The sequence below is a fragment of the Rhinopithecus roxellana genome, chromosome 7 (assembly GCF_007565055.1).
Source record: "Rhinopithecus roxellana isolate Shanxi Qingling chromosome 7, ASM756505v1, whole genome shotgun sequence".
NCBI lineage: Eukaryota > Metazoa > Chordata > Mammalia > Primates > Cercopithecidae > Rhinopithecus > Rhinopithecus roxellana.
This window is the reverse complement of record NC_044555.1, coordinates 22,461,305-22,482,299: the sequence shown is the minus strand read 5'-3', so window position 1 is coordinate 22,482,299 and position 20,995 is coordinate 22,461,305. Positions and strand designations below refer to the sequence as shown.

Here is a 20,995-nt window from a genome sequence, read left to right as displayed (position 1 = left end):
TAAAAAACTCTCAAAACCTCAATACAGGCTAGACTAAATCACTTCAGAACAAACATGAGCACCACCAAGAAAGACCCTCCAATTCTTTTCACTAGTGCATTTTTCTGGACTTAATCTGGTCGCCTTAGAGGTTTACATTTCCTCATTGGCCAAAGGTTCTTGTTCCGAGTTGTCTTGTTCAGTTCTCCTTCTCTTTGTGCATCTTGAGGAACTATAATATTTATTGGGATAAGCGCTTTATGAATGGCCTGGGATCTATAAAGGATTCAAGGGAGTTCACCTCTTCAGGGAGTTTTGGAATGGTTTTCTCTGACCAGCAGAGAAACTATCAATCCTAAGGAATGAATGAAAAGACACACAGACTCCCAGGGAGATGAAGAGAAGGGGGCAGGCAGGACAGCCAGGCTTGGTTGTGTGTCTCTCCGAATCCCTGCTAACTGCAACTTGCACCTTCAGATCTCTTCTAGCTGGCTCATTTAAATGAGAACTAGATCCTGAGGGCTTGTCCACTTTCCTGTTAAGATGACCATGTGAAATCTCTTCTTGTAGATGTGGTAACCTCTCTCTCTCTCTCTCTCTCTCTCTCTCTCTCTCTCTCTCTCTCTCCCTCTCTGCAAACCCTTTGTGTTTTTCCATGTGTGCTTCTATGTCTGCATATGTCCAGGTGGTGCTCTGGTGGCTGGGTGGGCTCATTGGTTGGAACTCACCCTTCATGGCAACCATACAGGCTCCCCTCCTGCTGCCTTGATCCTAGCCTGCATGCCTCCATGGAGTGTTTGCCTGCATTCTTGCTGGAATTTTTAACTAAATGTTTTGCCGCTGTGCTGCAGTATAGATTATGTATAGAGACATAAAGATGTATATATATATATATATACACACATACACACATATATTTTTAAGAACTGAAAATACAACTCGACCTCTAAGTGACCCTATAATTTATTGTGCTAATCCAGGAATCCCTTCCCACTCCCCCTTACTCTACATAACACATACACCTCTACCAACTGCCCTATTTCTTGGTAGAGCTTCTAAATCTTTTGGTGCATTTTCAGCATCTTAGAGGTGGCTGAGATCTATGGCCCAGCTGATTCTGATGCCCCCTTAAAATTCCGAGCCAGGCCATGGAAAGGGGAACAAAAACACCAATGCCCTGAAGAAGGGGTTTAAGCTGGCATGCTGCCTTTTTTTGCTCTATTTGTCCTAGACTCTTCATCAGCAACTGTGCCCTTCCCCAATAAAAAGACTGTATGGAGCAACCAGGCCTTGAGCTCTGTGACTTAGATGCCTGAACTAGGGACTGCCTGACAATTAAGTCACAGCCTAGGCCCTTCCCCACAAGCTCCATCTTGGCCTCATCTTCTGGACAGGCTGTTGGGTCAGTCCTCAAGTCACCTTCAAATCTCCCATCTTGCCCTTTCCCCTTGAGTACAGAGGGGCATTGAAGTGATCAGAAAAAACATGGGCCTGGAGAAATGAAGGCTAGAAGCCTCCACTTTCCTGTGGTTCTTCTTGCAAATTTCTCATGAAAACAAACTATTCGTAAATCGCTCCAAATCCTAATTCACATTTTTCAAAAAGCCTTCTCCCAGTCAGGCAAATCTAATCAAACCCCAATGCCCAGAGAGGTTCTCTCTGGTCAGCCTTGCATCTTCACCCCACCCTTGACTCATACCTTTAGTTAAGTGTCCCTTCCCACTTATCAAGAGAAAACTGGCCTCTCCCTACTTCTCAAACTTAGTGTGCTCAATTACCTAATTCAGTCCAACGGCTGGTTCATTGAGGTGCACAATCCAGATTCCAAGCACTGGTTCTCAACTCTAGAACTCCACCAGCCTAACCCACTTAAACCAGCCACCTGTGCCCCACCTCCGCAGGGGTGAGGAGAAAAATATTAACAAGGGGATAGTCCCCAAATGTCTGATTGCTGTGCCAAACTAAGTCCTAGCTCTACAACTAGAGAAGAAAGTCAATGGAAAAAGATGACAGAAAACATTTAAAACTTATTTAAGCATCAGAATGTGTTAGCTTATTGTACATATTTGAGTAGTGAGTGTGCTGTTGCTGTGTCTTTGGCTTTCTCTGTTATTAGTCTTTCTTCCCAGGAGGAGGTATTAGATGAAATCAGCAAACTCACCATTGTAGCCCGACTTGGCTCCTCCATGGCTGCATGTGTTAACACCTGCACACACACTCACAGAGTGGGAACCAAGTTGCATTTTCTTCAGAAGAGCTTTTGCCAAAGGGGAAAATTTCCAAACGAGCAAAATTTAGGACAACAGAAGGAAGTCCTGGGAGAAGGTAGCTTTATCTTGGCAGTGACTAAGCAAGGCAGTGTCTTGTAATTATTTTTATCACTGATGATAGTAAACTGTAATAAGACTCCATCTCTTGTGCTTACTTTGCTGCAATAGTTAGGTCTTTGTGCACAGTGATGCTGCTGTTGCTCTGTTGTACCATGTGGATTCCCTTTCACCCACCCTGTCCTCCCACTCTGAGTCAGAATGATATTGAATGAAATGTATTTGGGGCTAGAGTCAGCTCGTGAAGCAGAGTTGATAGATGACAAGGCCCAGGAGCAGGTGTGGCTTGCTCAATCCCTCAGTTACCTCCTAAATTGCTAAGTTACCAGTAGTTTCCCAAAAAGGAAGATAGCTTGCCAAGCACCTGTTATTGCATATGCTCACTTGGAAACAAAGCAAGAAGTGATCCCTCTCTCAAGGGAGTTGTCTTAGCCCTGGGAGTGTGAGCTCCTTTAAGGACTTTGTTAACTGCTTGCAGTAATTAATACAATTGCTTGGGTGGTGGGACCAAACACCAAATATCCATCTCAATTATGTTAGACATCATTAAGACCCAAAGCTCTAGGGTTTGGTTGTATCTTTGGTAGCACTTTCTGATGAGTTGATTGGGTAGGCAATTCCTGACCAGAAGGATAGTGGGGAAGTAAAGGCCAATATATTTGAACTCCCACCAACTGCTTCTGGTGTCATTACTATAGGAGGTAAACAGTTATAGGTCCTGTTCTCCAGAAAGGCCCCGTGCTGTGTCCATAAGGGCAGGGTAAGAATAAGAAAGAGAGTTTTTACCTTAATAAAACTGGGCCAGAAGAAACAGTCAGGGTCAACGTCATCTTCCCTAAGGACACAAATGGAAGAATTTTTGTTTCACGAGAGGTGGAAAATAATACCAAAGCAACCAAACCCATTAGCACCATTCCATCCTATATGAGACCTTACTTGGGTATATAGTTTATGGAATTGCATTTGTCTATTTGTCAGCTAATCTGTAATCCATTGTTGTTTTCTGCTCTGTGCTTTTTATTTCCTCAGAGGCCCCTGCAAATAAGCAGCAGGGCCAGGGGCTGGTTGGGGGAGGAAGCTGGGGTAGTTACAGGGTAACAGGAAAAAGCAGGAAAAAAAAAAAAAAGGTCCACAAAGTGTGCCTATTCCTCTCCCCCCGCCAAATGGAACACCAGTCCTCAAAGTTAATAAAGTATTGCTTCTTGAAATATTTTAATAAATGGATAAACATAATCAGTGCCAGTGCCTCATCATTTACCTCAGCATAAGGGGAGTTGGATGGTGGTGGAAATGGGTGGCAGGTGGGCTTGGGTGGTCATCCAAGCTGTAAACAAGCCACATGCGGGTCATGATGGCAGGTGAGGGAGGACAGCAGCAGCGCAAACCAAGAATCTCCATCAGGGATGATCATGATACTAAAGGGGTTGCCAAGAAGAATTCGAAAACTTAGCTGCGACTCTGGATGATCCTGTGGGGAAATACATGCCACTGTAATTGTTCCAGGAGCTAATTCTCTGCAAGATACAAATCTCAGTGGAATGCATTAGTTACTGGGGAGGCAAAGTGGGATAGAGTGTAGCCCAGACTGTTAAAAAAATGCATAAGGCACCTTGTAATCTGACAATACAATCTATTCCCCCCAATGCATACATCACATACTCCTCTCCTCTCCAGAGGGGTTTGAGGTGGGAAGGCATATTCTGTTCAAATGCAAAATCAGTTGGGCTCAGCATTAAATACAGTTTAATTTCTGTCACACTAATAGTGACCCCAGGGGAGCCAGTTCTTAGTCATGTTTAATAGGTAGGGAACTGAGGCTGTACTAGGCCAGGATTCCACAACATGCTACACTGGAGTGAGAATTTGAGTCTTCTAAATCCTTGATTTTTCAAACTGAAAAGTGTCTTACTTAGAGACAAAACATCTGTGACCTTCGGGACCACATTTCAGTCTACCCCCATAAAAACTACATTTTTAGGCTTTATGAAGGGAAACAGCCTTGTTGTTGAGGCGCTACCATCAGGGTGGGCCCTGTAAGCCACATTAAGAAGTCTGTACTGCACCCTGTAGGCTAGTGAAGCACCATCAGAATTAAATTTTAGGTCTATTATTCAAATGATCATACAATTGCCCTTTTCTTTTGGTGTAGAGTTCCATGAATTTTAACACATGTAGACATTCATGTAACCACCACCACTATCAGGATACAGAACAGTTTCCACTGCCCCAGAAATCTCCTTTATATTATTTCTTTATAATCACACCTTAACCCTATTTCTAACCACTGATCAATTTTACATCACTATGGTTTTGGGCTTTCAAGAATGTCATAGAAGATACAACCTTTTGAGACAGACTTCTTTAATTCAGCGAAATGCCTTTCATATTCTTTCAAGATGTCATGTGAATCAACAGTTTGTTCCTTTTAATTGCTGAATAGAATTCAATTACATGGATCCACCAGTTTATCCATTCATCCACTGGAGGTCCTTTGGGTGGTTTAGTTTCTTTGACCCATGGATTAAAGGTATGTTATTTCCAAGTGTTTGGAGATTTTACTATTATTCATCTGTTATTGATTTCTAATTTAATTCCATTGTGGCCAAAGAACATACTCTGTGTTTTCTATTGTTTTTAATTGGTTAAAACTTGTTTTATGACCTAGGATATGGTCTATCTTGGAGAATGTCCCATGTGCACTTGAGAAGAATGTGTATTCTGCCGTTTGTTTGGTGAAGTGTTCTATAAACATCAGTTGGATTCAGTTGTCTAATGGTGTTCATTTCTTCAATATCCTTTCTGATTTTCTGTCTGCTAGCTTCCATCAATTACTGAAACTATAATTATGGATTTGTTCATTTCTTGTTTCAATTCTATCAGTTTTTGCTTCTAGTATTTTGAAACTGTTATTACAACACATTTGGGATTGCCGCCTTCTTGGTGAATTGACACTATCAATATATAACATCATTCTTTATTCCTGACACTTTGCAGTGAAGTCAAGTTTGTCTGATGTTAATATAGACACTCCAGCCTTCTTTTGGTTTTCAAATGGCATTTGTTTTCAGCCTTTTACTTTTAACTTACCTATATCATCATATTTGACATGAGTTTTTGTAGGTAGCATGGGGTCATGCTTTTTTAATCCATCCTGACAATACGTCTTTTCATTTGTATGTTTAGACCATTTAATGTAATTACTGGTAAGACCGGATTGGGGTTTGCCATTTTAAAATTTTCTGTTTGGTATCTGGTTTTTTTCCTTCTCTGTTTCCCTTTTCCTGCTTTTTTAAGATTATTTGAATTTTGGCATTCCATTTTAATTTATCTATTGTGGCTTTGACATCTCTCTGTATAATTTTTTTAGTAGTTGCTCCAGGGATAACAAAATATATACTTTTTACAGTCTACTTAAAATCAACATTTTACCACTTCAATTGCAATGTAAAAACCCTACCAGCATATTGAGCCCTTTTTTCTCTCCACTTTATGCTATTACTGTCTTATATATTACATTTACATACATCAAAAATCCCATCAAAATGTAATTTTTGCTTTCAATCAACAAATATGTTTTACAAAACTTAAGAGAAGAGTAGTCTATTATATTTAGCCAGATATTTACCTCATTCTGGATGTTCCAATTTCCCTTCTGGTATTTCTTTTTTTAATTTGTATTAATTTATGGGGTGCAAGTGCAATTTTATTACAAGCATAGATAGTGCGGTGGTCAAGTTGGGGCTTTTAGTGTATCCATCGACCAAATAACGTACATTGTACCCAAGTATTTTTTCATCATCCCATCCTTCCGAGTCTCCACTATCTATCATTCCACTTTCTATGTCCATTTCATTTCTATATGAATAAATTTCTTTAGCAATTATTTTACAGCAGATATGCTTGCTGTGAATTTTCTTAGTTTTCCTTCATCTGAAATTGTGTTTTAAGTTTTACCTTCATTCCTGAAAGTTATATTTTGCTAGATACTGAATTCTGGATTGATCATTCTTTCAATACTTGAAAAATTTTGTTTCTTCCTTCTGGTCTACAGAGTTTCTGATGATAAATCTATAGTCATTCAAATTGTTGTTCCCCTATGCAGTACATAATGCATCATTTCTCTGTTTTTCTTAGTCTTTTTCAGCAGTTTGACTATGATTTATCTATTTATCCTGCTTGAGGTTCACTTGTTTTCTTAAACCTACAGGTTGGTGTCTTTAACCAAACTTGAGAACTTTTCAGCCATTGTTTCTTCAAATATTTTTTCTGCACTGTTCTCTTTCTCCTCTCCTATTAGGGCTCTAATAGCATGACTGATAGACCTTTTGTTATTGTCCTATAAGTCCCTGAGGCACTGTTCATTTCTTTGCAATCTTTTTTCTGTCACATTGCATAACTTCTATTTATCTACCTTCAACTTTACTCTTTCCTTTGTCCCCTCTCTTCTGTTGAGTCCACCCAGTGAGTTCTTAAATTTCAGTTACTGTATTTTTCAATCCTAAAATGTCCATTTGGCTCTTCTAATTCCTATTTGATGAGACTCTATAGCTTAACATTTATATATATATTTTTTCAAGAGAATTAAATCGTTTATTGATTACACATGATAATGGATGATACACAAGCTTCATTCCCATCTATAATTTTATCTGGTACCATTATTCAATTTAGATATATTGTATAGGATGTGCCAACAATCACTTTTATAACCAATAATTCCATGATTTTGCTTGGGTAATCCCTTTTAATGGTGAACTTCAGGTCACAACAGTAACTATCAGTTCAACTACACCAAGGTTTCCGAAGACAATGGCTTCTCCACCCAAGCAGGTTGTATATAAATTCCAAATAGAACCTGGCATCACCCTGAAGGAATTCTAACTTCACACTGTCGGGGAAATTTACCAAGATGGCTTCAGAGTAGACTAACTTTACACAGCACATTAAAAAAAAGACATTTATTCAGCGTCACGATCAGACTATTACATTTAGCAATCAACAGCATGGGTGCAAAAAAAAAAAAAATCTACATTAAAACCCTTTGCTGGAATGCTTTACACTTTCCACAGAACAGAAACTAAAATAACCTGTTATACAATTAGTCACAAATACAGTCCTCGAGTTTTTTGCCCATACACATGAGTATTTGTCTAAAACATGTCTTCTTTGTAGCAGCTAGGCCCTGCCACCACTGGGCTTGGCTGAGTTCACAAATCTGTTGTAACCTGTAGCTTCCCTGTCACTTATCTGGCTCTCCTCTCCTGCTAAGCTTTGTTTCCTAATTAAAATCTTCTGCCACTGCCATAGCTACTGCTGCTGCTGGAACCGCCATAGCCACCTTGATTTCGTGGTTTTGCAAAGTATTGGCCTCCACCGCCATAGGGGCCAGAGCTTCTGCCTCCAAAATTTCCTCCCTTCATGGGTCCAAAATTTGAAGACTGATTGTTGTAATTGCCAAAATCATTGTAGCTTCCACCACCTCCAAAATTGCTTCCATCATTACCAAATCCATTACAGCCATCCCCACTGCCACCATATCCACCACCACCACGGCTGCCACCAAAGCCACCACAACCACTGAAGTTTCCTCCACGACCGAAGTTGTCATTCCCACTGAAACCACCTACACAACCACCACCAAAGTTTCCAGAACCACTTCGACCTCTTTGGCTGGATGAAGCACTAGCCATCTCTTGCTTTGACAGGGCTTTCCTAACTTCACAGTTGTGGCCATTCACAGTATGGTATTTCTGAATGACAATCTTATCCACGGAGTCATGGTCGTCAAAAGTTACAAAGGCAAAGCCCCTTTTCTTGCCACTGCCTCAGTCAGTCATGATTTCAATCACTTCAATTTTCCCATACTGTTCAAAATAATCTCTTAAGTGATGTTCTTCAGTGTCTTCTTTACTGCCACCAACAAATATCTTTTTCACAGTTAAGTGGGCACCTGGTCTTTGAGAATCTTCTCTTGAGACAGTTCTCTTCGGTTCCACAACTCTTCCGTCCACCTTGTGTGGCCTTGCATTCATAGCTGCATCCACCTCCTCCACAGTGGCATATGTGACAAACCCAAAGCCCCTGGAACGCTTGGTGTTTGGATCTCTCATTACCACACAGTCCGTGAGCATTCCCCATTGCTCAAAATGGCTCCTCAGGCTCTCATCGGTTGTTTCAAAGCTCAACCCTCCAATGAAGAGCTTCCTCAGCTGTTCGGGCTCTTTAGGAGACTCTGACTTAGACATGACGGCAGGGAGAAGAGAGACTTTAACGATGCTTCTCTGGCGGCGTCCACGGGCAGAAAGGGATTAACATTTATATTTTAACATTTGTTCCAAAAGTGTTTGTAATTGTTCATTTGAGTTTTTATGGTAGCAGACTTAAAGGCTTTGTTGGATAATTCCAACACCTATATCTTTTTGTCCTTGGCTGTTGTCTTTTGCCATGCAAGTTGAGATGTCAATGGTTCTTCGTATGCCTAGTAATTCTGGAGTATATCTTGGATGGACATTATAAAATTGTAGATCTGGTTTAAATTTTATGGAAAATGTATGTTTGCTTTTGCAATCAATTTGATTAGGTTCAGGACACAGGTTTCCATCTGCCTTCCGTGGGCTGAGGGTTCAACCTCAGTTTTCTAAGCCTTTGCAGTGCTATCTGGATCTGTCTGCTGTGTATGTCATGAAATGGTCAGTCTAGAACCCAGATGGGTGTCTGTCAGCTCAGTTCTCAAATTCTTTAGTATGCTAATTAGGATCTAGATCAACACACGTACAGGTTGAGGATACACACCAAAGAGCACATTAAAAAAACTTTATGGGGTTACTTTCCCAAGCTCCTACTTCTCCACATTCTCCCCAGTACTCCCCAGTTCCTAGTACTTCCATTTCAGCCCACTAGTCAGAAACTGTTCATGTCTGCAATTGTGCCACGTCTGGAGATAATCACTGGGAGAACAGAAAGAGAAAAAAATCAACAGAATGTGTTTTGCTCTCTTGGGGCCCATCTCTACCTCAAATAAAGATCATGGGTCCATTCCCTGAGAGTACTGGTTTTCGAAGGCTCCCATTGCTATCATTGTTGCTGATGCTGTATGATTGCCTGAGGGTTGGGATGTGAAGGAAGAGAGAAATAAAAAGATGGGGATTTCCACCTCCCCAACCTCAAGCTTTAGGAATTCCTTCTCTCACTTCTCAAGCCAGAACTAGAAAGCTTCTTCTGGAGCTTTCTGTCTGTACCATAGTGCTCCCTTCAACGTTTCTGACTGGATTAAGTTGCCAGAGAAAAAAATGTGGGAAACTCGCCATGAGTTTGTTGCTTCTTCACATTCTGGTGTTCTCCAGTCTGCTTGCTGCTATTTACTTTTTAGAATTCTCAAATAGCTGTGCCATGCATTCTTTCTGGATTTTATGATAGTGTTCAGTGGGAAACAAAGGGTAACAGATGCTTAAATATCTTACCCAGAACTGTAATCCTAAAATTGAATTGTAAATAAATCTTTCTGGTGCTTGTATGGAAAGTGAATTTGAAAGGAACAAGATTGAAGATAGGGAGATCACGTAGGAAACTACCACAGTAATCCAGGCAGTAGAATGAGATCTCAAACCTGGGTAGCAGTAGGAGAGATTCTCTATGATGAGAATGCCAATCCAAGAAATATTTGGAAGGTAAAATCAGCAAGACTTAATGACGGCACCCTCTTATAAGGCCATAATTGAAACATGGAAGTCTACGACATAAGTGGTCAGCCTTTAAGTTAGGAATTGAAGGTAAAAAATCAGTATGATTGAATAAGAGATTATTAGGGAGGGAAAAGAGAGCCCAGATGAACTCCTGAGTGTCTGGTTTGGGTGACTAAGTGGATGGTGATAGAGATACAGAATATAAAAGATAGAACCATGTTAGCAGAAAGAAAAAATTCACTTTTGGACATGTTCAGTTTGAGGCAACTGTGTGACGTTCCGGTAGACATGGCCAACAGAAGACAAATATAAGCCTGAACCTAGGACCACAGGTTTGAGCTGAAGACCAAGCCTCAAAAGTTAATGGCTTGGTGGTACTTGAAACTATGGGAGTAGCTGAGATCACTCAAGGAGATAAATCAGAGAGCCAAAGCTGGAAACCAACAGAACACCAAATTTTGAGGGCAGATGGTACAAAAACAGCCTACAGAGACGATAGAAAAGGTCAGAAAGATGAGAGAACTAGAAAAACCTAATGGCCCAGAAACCAAGAGGCTAGAGAGTGCCAAAAGGAATGAAAAGACACCAGTGTCAAAGGTAGCAAAAGGGTTCCAGTAAGATAAAGCTCAAAACTGTCGACTAGATTTGCAAACCACAATGTTTCCGCTAAAGGCCCATCAATGAAGTGCTAGGGGACAAAAGCTACATTACAATGGGTTAAAGGACTGAATGGAACATGAGTTAAGTAGAAACAGTGAGTCAGTGTACTTAAAAAGAAGTTCAGTACAAAAAAGAGATGAACTGGACAGCAGGTGGGAGGTGGATGCAGATAGTTTTATTTTGGCCGGGCACAGTGGTTCACGCCTGTAATCCCAGCACTTTGGGAGCCCGAGGTGGGTGGATCACCCGAGGTCAGGAGTTTGAGACCAGCCTGGCCAACATGGGGAAACCCCGTCTCTACTAAAAATACAAAAAAAAAAAAAAAAAAAAAAAAAAAAAAAAAATTAGCTGGGTGTGGTGGCATGCGCCTGTAATCCCAGCTACTCAGGAAGTTGAGGCAAAAGAATCGCTTGAACCCAGGAGGTGGAGGTTGCAGTGAGCTGAGATTGTGCCACCGCACTCCAGCCTGGGTGACAGAGTAGGACTCCACCTTGAAAAAAATAAAAGGTTTTATTTTTTTTTGCTTTTCATTTTGTATGCATGTGGCAAGAGTGTCTTGAGCATGTTTTTAAGCTAGAAACGGAGATTACAAAAGAGGAAGAGGATGAAAGTACAGGAAATGGTGGCAGGGAAAAGCAAGGGAAGGGCTAAGACGAGGGAGAAAAATTGATGGAGAGAAGTCCCAAGGTAGTTGAGTTGCTTTGAACAACAGGTGGGTCAGTCCAACCTTTAAAACAGAAAATAAAGATACTTGAGATAGGTGAAGAGGGAAATATGTCTGTGGGGAATGAAGTAGGAAACTGAAATTGATTCAAGACTGATGGGTCAATCAAAAAATACTTAGGATATACTTAGGAAAAGAAGTACAAAACTTATATACTGAAAACTACAAAAAACTGTTGAAACGAACTAAACATGACCCAAATAAAAGGAGATATCCATGTTCATAGACAGGAAGATTTAAGATGGTTAAGATGAAAATACTCCCCAAATTGACCTATGAGTTAAATGTAAGCCCTATCACAATCCCAGTGGACTTCTTTTCAGAAACTGACATGTTGATGCTAAAATTCATATGGAAATGCAAGGGACCCAGAATAGCCAAAATAAACTTGAAAAGGATCAAAAAATTGGAGGACTCGTATCTTTTTTTAATTTTAAAACTTACTACAAAGCTACAGCAATGTAATTTTTATTTGTCATTATTTTTAATCTTTGAAAAATTACAGTACTAGCATAAGGCTAGATATCACATAAGTAAATGGAATAAAACTGAGAATCCAGAAATAAGCTCTCATATTTAATTTTCAACAAGGGTATCAAAATAATTATGTGGGGAAAACATAGTTTTTTTCAACAAATAGTGATGAAGCAACCACATATCCATATGCAAAAGAATGAAGTTGGAATCCTACATACCATATACAAAAATTAACTTAAAATGAATTTAAAACCTAAACGTAAGAGCTAAACCTATACAATTCTTAGAATAAAACAGGGATAAATCTTCAAGACCTTGGATCAGGTGATGGTTTCTTAGCTATGACACCAAAAGTAAAAACATTTAAAAATGGATAAATTGAATTTCATCAAAATTTGAAACTTATATGCTTTAAATAACACTATGAAGAAGGTAAAATTTTCAAGACAATTGGTATAATCAAATATTGCCAAATCATATATATGACCCAGAATATATATTAAAAAACTCTTACCACTCAATAATGAAGAGACAAATAACCCAATTAAAAATGTGCAAACAGGAGCTTGAGACCAGCCTGGGCAACACAGCAAGACCTCATCTCTACTAAAAATAAAAATTAAAAAATTTAGTTGGATGTGGTCGCAAGTGACTATAGTCCCAGCTACTCAGAAGAATGAGGTAAGAAAATTCCTTGAGCCAAGGAGATTGAGGCTGCAGTGAGTCATGTTTGTGCCATTGCACTCCAGCCTGGGCAACAGAGAAAGACTGTTTCAAAAAATATATATATGGGCAAAGGATTTGAATAGATATTTCTCTAAAAAGTATACACAAATGGTCAATATGCACATTAGAATATGCTCAACATAATTAGCCATCAGGGAAATGTAAATCAAAATCACAAGATATCACTTTACACCCACTAGGAGGGCTATAGTAAAAATATAATAACAAGTGTCAGAGAGGGTATGGAGAAACTGGAATCCTCACATACTGTTTATGGGAATGTAAAATGGTGCAGCCACTTTGGAAAAGTATGGAGGTTTCTCAGGTTAAACATAGAATTATCACATGATCCAGCAATTCTACTCCCAAGTATATACCTGAGAGAAAGAAACTGAGGCTCACACACTTATACATGAATGTTCATAGCAGAATTATTCCCAATAGCCGCCAAATTTCTACCAACTGATGACTGGGTAAACACAATGTGTATATATATCCATACAATTGTATATTACTCAGCAATAAAAGGAAATACTGATACATGCTACGACATGCATGAACCTTGAAAACATTGCTATGTGAAAGAAGCCAGACACAAAGGCCACATATTGTATGATTAAATTTATATGAAACGTCCAGAATAGGCAAACTGATAGAGACAGAAAGTAAATTTGTGGTTGCCTAGGGCTCATGGGGTGTGGGGAAAGGAGATTGATTGCTAATAGGTTGGAGGTTTAATTTGAGGGGTGATGAAAATGTTCTAAAATTAGATTGTGGTGATGATTACAAAACAGTTAGGTTTTTTGTTTTTTTGAGACAGAATCTGGCTCTGTCACCCAGGCTGGAGTGCAGTGGCACAATCTCAGCTCACTGCAGCCTCTGCCTCCTGGGTTCAAGCGGCCTCCACCTCCTGGGTTCAAGTGATTCTCCTGCCTCAGCCTCCTGATAGCTGGGATTACAGGCATGCACCACCATACCTGGCTAATTTTTGTATTTTTAGTAAAGACGAGGTTTCACCATGTTGGCCAGGCCTCCTGACCTCAAGTGATCTGCCCGCCTCAGCCTCCCAACATGCTGGGATTACAGGCATGAGCCACCGTGCCCAACCATAAAACTGAATATACCGAAAACTTGAATTACACACCTTTAAATTTTTTTAAATATTTTTAAATTTTTTGTAGAAACAGGGTTTTACTATGTCGCCCAGGCTGATCTTGAACTCCTGGGTCCAAGCAATCCCCCTACCTCAGTCTCCCAAAGTGTTGGGATTACAGGCATGAGGCACCATGCCCAGCCTGAATTATACACTTTAAGTGGGTGAATCATATGGTATGTGTAAACCCTGAAGACTCGTCCAAAAAGCTCCTAGATCTGATAAATGAATTCAGTAAAGTTTCAGTATACAAAATACACGTACACAAATCAACAGCACTGCTGTACACCAACAACGACCACGCTGAGAATCAAATCAAGAACTCAATCCCTTTTACAACAGCTGCAAAAAATAAAAATAAAATACTTAGGAATATATTTAACAACCATACTGCCAAAAGCAACCTACAGATTCAATGCAATTCCCATCAAAATACCACCATCACTCTTCACAGGACTAGAAAATACAATCCTAAAATTCATATAGAACCAAAAAAGAGCCCACAGAGCCAAAGCAAGATGTTCAAAAAGAACAAATCTGAAGCATCGTATTACTCGACTTCAAACCATACCATAAGGGTATAGTTACCAAAACAGGATGCTACTGGTATAAAAATAGGCACATAGACCAATGGAACAGAATAGAGAACCCAGAAATAAAGCCAAATATGTACAGCCAACTGATCTTCAACAAAGCAAACAAAAACAAAGTGGGGAAAGGACGCCCTACTCAACAAATGGTGTTGGGATAATTGGCAAGCCACATGTAGAAGAATAAAACTAGATCCTCATATCTCACCTTATACAAAAATCATCTCACGATGAATCAGAGACTTACATCTAAGACCTGAAACCATAAAAATTCTAGAAGTTAACATTGGGAAAAACTCTTGTAGACGTTGCTTAGGCAAATAATTCATGACCAAGAACCAAAAAGCAAATGCAACAAAAACAAAAATAAATAAATGGGACCTAATTAAACTAAAAAGCTACTGCACAGCAAAAGAAATAATCAGCAGAGTAAACAGACAACCCATAGAGTGGGAAAAAATATTCACAAACTACGCATCTGACGAACTAATATCCAGAATCTACAAGGAACTCAAATCAGCAAGAAAAAACCCCATCAAAAAGTAGGCAAAGGACATGAATAGACAATTCTCAAAAGAAGATATACAAATGGCCAACAAACATATGGAAAAATGTTCAACATTGCTAATTATCAGGGAAATACAAATTAAAATCACAATGAGATGCCACTTTACTCCAAAAAAGTCAAAAAATAATAGATGCTGGTGTGGATGTGATGAAAAAGGAACACCTTTACACTGCTGGTGGGAATGTAAACTAGAACAACCACTATGGAAAACAGTATGGAGATTCCTTAAAGAAATAAAAGTAGAACTAACATTTAATTCAGTGATCTCACTACTGGGTATGCACGCAAAGGAAAATAAGTCATTATATGAAAAAGACACTTGCATACGCATGTTTATAGCAGCATAATTCACAATTGCAAAAATATGGAACCAACCTAAATGCCCATCAACCAATGAGTAGACAGGGAAAATGTGGTATATATACGCCATGGAATACTACTCAGCCATAAAAGGGAACAAAATAATGGCATTTACAGCAACTTGGATGGAGTTGGAGAAAAATGGAGACCATTTTTCTAAGTGAAGTAGCTCAGCAATGAAAAACCAAATAGCATATGTTCTCACTTATAAGTGGGAGCTAAGCTATTAGGATGCAAAGGCATAAAAATGAGATAATGGACTTTGGGGAGTTGCGGGGAAGAGTGGGAGTGGGTGAGGGATAAAAGACTACCCACATAGGGTACAGTGTATACTGCTTGGGTAACAGGTGCACCAAAATCTCAGGAATCACCACTAAATAACTTATCCACGTAACAAAAAAACACCTGTTCCCCAAAAACTATTGAAATATAAAGAAGTCAAGCTATTTCCTTTCTCACTCTGCCTCCAGCAATAGGTCTGGCAGTAACTTTGTTTCCTTCCTGGCTCCAGCCTTCTTTCATCAGTCCTACCCTCATTGGTCCCAACTGATCACCGATTCCAAATTCAGCTTATATCCCTGGCATCTGGGGCTCTGGTGACACCACCTCTTGGCTACTGTCCCTCCAGCCCTAAGTATAACAGAAACTTCACGCTGTGTGTGACTTCTTAGCTCTTTTGTCCTTGAGTAACCAATTCCCTGTATTAAATTTCCTGTTTGAAATAACTGGAGTGGTTTCTGTTTTCTGACTGAACTTTGATTGATTATGTCTCCCAAATCAAAACTCTTAGTATAAAAACCTTCAACATACCAATTAAGCCTTTTTTTTTCTTTTTTGAGAAGGAGGTTCACTCTGTCACCCAGGCTGGAGTGAGTGGCATGATCTCAGCTCACTGCAACCCCCGCCTCCCGGGTTTGAGTGATTTTCCTGCCTCAGCCTCCCAAGTAGCTGGGACTACAGGCGCCTGCCACCACACGTGGCTAACTTTTTGTATTTTTAGTAGAGATGGGGTTTCACCATATTGGCCAGGCTGGTCTTGAACTCCTGACCTTGTGATCCACCCGTTTCAGCCTCCCAAAGTGCTGGGATTACAGGAGTGAGTCACCGTGCCCAGCCAGGCCTTTTTTTTTTTCTTTTTTTAACAGTCTCACCCCTCCTTACCTCTGTAGCCACTCTGTGCCCCTTCTGCTACCAGAGAGTACCACCACCATTTATTAGATATTTATGCTATGTGTCAGGCATTTTTCTTTCTTTCTTTTTTTTTTTTTTTTGAGACGGAGTCTTGCTCTGTCACCCAGGCTGGAGTGCGGTGGCCGGATCTCAGCTCACTGCAAGCTCCGCCTCCCGGGTTCACGCCATTCTCCTGCCTCAGCCTCCCGAGTAGCTGGGACTACAGGCGCCCGCCACCTCGCCCGGCTAGTTTTTTGTATTTTTAGTAGAGACGGGGTTTCACCGTGTTAGCCAGGATGGTCTCGATCTCCTGACCTCGTGATCCGCCCGTCTCGGCCTCCCAAAGTGCTGGGATTACAGGCTTGAGCCACCGCGCCCGGCCGTCAGGCATTTTTCTACGCATGTCACATTATTTCACAGGCTATGTTTGTTTTATTTATGAATTATTGGGCACATTTCTCTACCAGAGTGTTTTTATGACCTATATAGATGATTTTGTAGTTTATTTAAACTTTTAGCATTTTTTAGCTTTGTTTTTTAAACTGTTATGATCTTAAAGATACAGGCAGATATAAAGTTATATATACATATAGAAATAAAATAATTTGCATCCAGTTAAGAAAATAAAACTGTTAAAAATACATAAGGTTAAAAGAAAGCTAGTTTTATTTATATATAGAGAGAGAGTCATCAAAATATAAAAGCAATTTTTTTTTTGAAGCAGGATCTTGCTCTATTGCCCAGGCTGGAGTACAGTGGCATGATCATGGCTTACTGCAACATCTGCCTTCTGGGCTCAAGTGATCCTCCTGCCTCAGCCTCCTGAGTAGCTGGGACCACAGGCATGAGCCACTATGCCTGGCTAACTTTTTAACTTTTTGTAGAGACAGGGTCTCACTGTATTGCCCAGGTGGGTCTCGAACTCCTGGGCTGAAGTGATCTTCCCTCCTTGGTCTCCCTAAGTTTTGGGATGACAGGTGTGAGCCACCTCACTGGGCCAGCAAATTCCTGATAAAGAAATAGATATGCTTATTTAATAAGGCACTAAATATTAGGTTGGTGCAAAAGTTATCCCGGTTTTTGCCATTAAAAGGAATGGCAAAAACCACGATAACTTTTGCACCCACTTTTAACAAGATCCAGTTCTAACAGCTACCTTAATTTTGAAGTAGTGATGAGTGTGTGCAAAATAAATGTTGACGCATTGCAAAAACAACAAAAATGACTGATGGTTTCATTAGCACCTTTAAAGAACAGGGTTGGTAAAAAGGGGGAAATAATTCAACTGGTTAATTTTTTTTCCCTTGATGTAAAGCTCCAGAATTCAAAAGCAGGTACATGACACATCCTTCTAGTAAGGCTGGAGACTTGCAAGATGGCTTCCAGCCTATTGCTTTTAGCATGTTCATGCAAAGTTGGCTGTGCCAGCAGAATCACTGCTGAGCAGCTTGGACCTCCCTGGCCGTACCTTTAGTCATCTTGCAACACAGTGGAATGGGGCAGGAGGAAACCTAGTGATGTCTGGTCTCCAAGGCAAAGCAAGTCAGGAGGAAGAATGGGAAACTGATTCAAAGGGAAGGAAAGCGCTGAGACACCTAAGGGCTTGGCATGCTCATCTATCTGTCTCTAACCCATCAGAAAAGGTGATGTAATTACAATAGCATGGAGAGTCTTGGGACAGAATTGAAGAGGCATTTTCCCCGTAACTGCTTCCTTGATTGTCCTCTCCACCAAATGTCCACCCTCCAGGACTGATATTCAAAATATTTGACAAGTGGTAACAAATGGTCACAGACCAATCAGCATAATTGCCAGCTACAATACTAGAATAGAGTACTAGAGGTCTCCTGCTGTGGTAGACTTTACTTGCTGGATTGTGGGGAGGTCCTGGGGTGAGACTTAGGAGTGGCTCTTGAACAACTGGCATACTGGATGTTCCACTCCTCCATTAACAACTTAAGTAATTGTCCCAGTACACATTACCCCAAAGGTAGGGCACAGTGAAAAAGAAAGCAGAATATCTTAATGCTATATGAGTTAAAGATTGGGCAAGTCATTGATGCTTGGGACACCTTGCCAATTTCACAGGTAGGAATTTCTTCTCTTGGCAGAAGACAAGGGCCAAAAATGATTTCAGCACATACCACTCCAAGAGTATTTTCAAATTTGGACTCTAAAAAGCTGCCAAACTGAAAGCAAGGCTACATTTGGATTAAAATCCTGATCCCCAACTTTTCATCATCTAGGAAGAAGCAAAGAAAGCAAAATACCTGAGATTGAAACCAAAGGGTATTAGCCTGCACTGCCAGCTGCCCAGCTCTGAACAGAGAGGCCTGCCTGTCAGGTAAGGAGCTTTCTCCTTGGACTGGGCACCTCCTTCTGTAGCCCCATCCATCAGTTCACAGTTAGCTCAATTCCTCTTCCCATGAGGAGAAGGCTTCTAAACAGAGGAGGGAATTGGGTAACCTAGGCCCTGGGGCCCAGCCTTGACTAGGAAGAAAAAAAAATTTATTCAGCTGTGCGTGGGATTCCTGAACAATAAGAGGGGAGATGAGCCATTTTAACAATAACCATTAATTTTTTATTAAATTTGTAGTCAAATATGACAATATTTTTTCCTTTCATAAAAACAAACAACATAAATATTTATAACATATCAGTTTGGGAAAAGACAAAGAGAGGAAAAATGAATAAAAGCAATCAAAAGACAAATTCAAACACAGAATAAATATACCCTATTAACATGCATGCCTAGTCCTGTGGCTGCTGCTAGAGTACCAGGCCCTTGGCCTCACAATCAGTAGTTCAAAATCTCCTCCAGCTTCAACACATCCAAGGTGGGGATTTTGGTGACTTCAAAGAAGACCCTGCAAAAGGAAGAGGGGTCTCCTCAGTATAGAATAGGGCAAATACAATCAGGCTCCATGGAACAAGTGGGACATATGGCCCTTAGTTCCCTATCTTGCTTTAACCCTAGAGTAGAAAGGAAGGTGAAAAGTGCCTAAATCTTTTTCTCTTAAGTGAGGCTAGTCTGGGTCTAGTATTTTAAAGCTTCCCCATAAATGAACACAAACCCAACCTCATCCGGGGCTTGGTACTTACGGGTGAGAATACTTGTAATACACAGCCTTGAGACTATCATAAGAACTGAAAGTCAGCAGTTTGTTCAGCTGTCTGATCAAGGGGTGAAGCTCAGAGATACTGTAGCCACTGTAATACTCCAGGAAGGGAACCTGGAAGAAGCAGCATAAATAGTGATTTCTACTATAGGAAGCACAATCCTCCCTCCATCTCTGCTATCCCAAGTCTAAGCTTCCCACACATGGTTTAAACAGAGATGACATTCAAAACATTTCAAAGACTCACATAGTACGGATGCTGATCAATAATTATACTATGCTATACAGAATAGGTTCCAGCCACAAATTACTGGGATGGCTATATCCATACGTACCAGTTAGATATTAGCTCTTGGCCAGGTGTGGTAGGGATCATGCCTGTAATCTCAGCACATCAGGAGCCCAAGGCAGGAGGACTGCTTGAGCCCAGGAATTCAAGACCAGCCTGGGCAACAAAGCAAGACCCTATCTCTATAAAAAAATTAAAAAATTATCTGGGCATGGTGGTGTGGACCTGTAGTCCCAGCTACTTGGGAGGCTGAGGCAGGAGGATCACTTGAGCCCAGGGGTTCGAGGCTGCAGTGAGCTATGATCACTGCACTCCAGCCTTGGTAACAGAGCAAGACCCTATCTCTTAACAACAACAACAAAAAAGATAATAGCCCTGGTCACGGATGTTCATGTAAGCAGAAATCCACCAGTCCGAAGGAACAGAACTGATTTTGTAATTTACTCACTCTCAGGTCCAGAGCTAATGGCCAGGTAAACCCTAGAACAAAGTTTAGGTGCCAACTCAACTGCCAACGTGAACTTAAGGCTGATCCTCCTCTCCGACTGTAACAGCTATCATGGCACAGGTTCATTTTCTCACTCAGCTAAGAATGCCTATTATGTGACAGAAGCGGTATAGCAGTGTTTAAGAGCAGAGGTCCTGGAGGCAAAATGCTTCAGGTCAAATTTCAGTTCCCCTAACAGCTTGGCCTGGAGCCAGTTAATTAACCTCTTGGGGCCTCAGTTTCCCAATCTGCCAAATGGGGATTATTACAGTAATTCCATCATAGGGTTTAATATGTGTGTGTATGTGTGTGTGTGTGTGTGTGTGTGTGTGTGTGTGTGTGTGTGTATCATACATAGAACAGAGTCTGGCATATAGTAAGTGCCCAAACAATGCTAACGAGGATTACCAAGCCCTATACGTAGGATCCTGGGAACACCAATGACGCGGGCCTGCCCCTTGAGGGTTTGTAGTCTAGTAGAGGAGACAGATGTGCAAACACGAGGTTTAAATTCGTGGTGGTCGCTAGAGAAGCTCGGGAGAGTGAGCGCACTAGGGCCTGGGAGGCGAAACACACAGCACGGGCAGGGGCCCCCCAACTCTTGGGGTGCGAGTCACACGACGCTTCACGAGGCGAGCATGTTCACACTGGTGTGTGAAGGGGGGCGCTCAACAGCAGAGAAGG

At 40.8% G+C, this 20,995-nt stretch overlaps 2 protein-coding genes and 1 non-coding gene across 3 annotated transcripts in view; 1 reads left to right on the top strand and 2 right to left on the bottom strand.

The window, feature by feature from the left end:
* Positions 1-6,873: 6,873 nt before the first annotated feature.
* LOC104662071 (heterogeneous nuclear ribonucleoprotein A1-like) lies at positions 6,874-8,607 on the bottom strand. The gene has a single exon (XM_030933541.1). It carries the CDS (start codon positions 8,549-8,551, stop codon positions 8,132-8,134), a length of 420 nt encoding a protein of 139 aa, XP_030789401.1. The 5' UTR covers positions 8,552-8,607; the 3' UTR covers positions 6,874-8,131.
* Positions 8,608-18,974: 10,367 nt separating this feature from the next.
* LOC104662072 lies at positions 18,975-19,650 on the bottom strand. The gene is made up of 2 exons (XR_004058266.1): positions 19,519-19,650; positions 18,975-19,283 (listed from the first exon to the last, which is right to left on the bottom strand). It is a non-coding gene; the product is annotated as an uncharacterized LOC104662072 (transcript).
* Positions 19,651-20,949: 1,299 nt separating this feature from the next.
* The window catches only part of AKAP4 (A-kinase anchoring protein 4), a 4,924-nt gene continuing 4,878 nt past the window's right edge, over positions 20,950-20,995 (top strand). The window contains 1 exon segment of the mRNA XM_030934575.1: positions 20,950-20,961. Coding sequence (XP_030790435.1) covers positions 20,950-20,961 — 12 coding nt within the window.

Coding starts and splice junctions, on each gene's coding strand:
- LOC104662071 (XM_030933541.1), bottom strand. CDS start 8,551: ATGTCTAAGTCAGAGTCTCCTAAAGAGCCCGAACAGCTGAGGAAGCTC.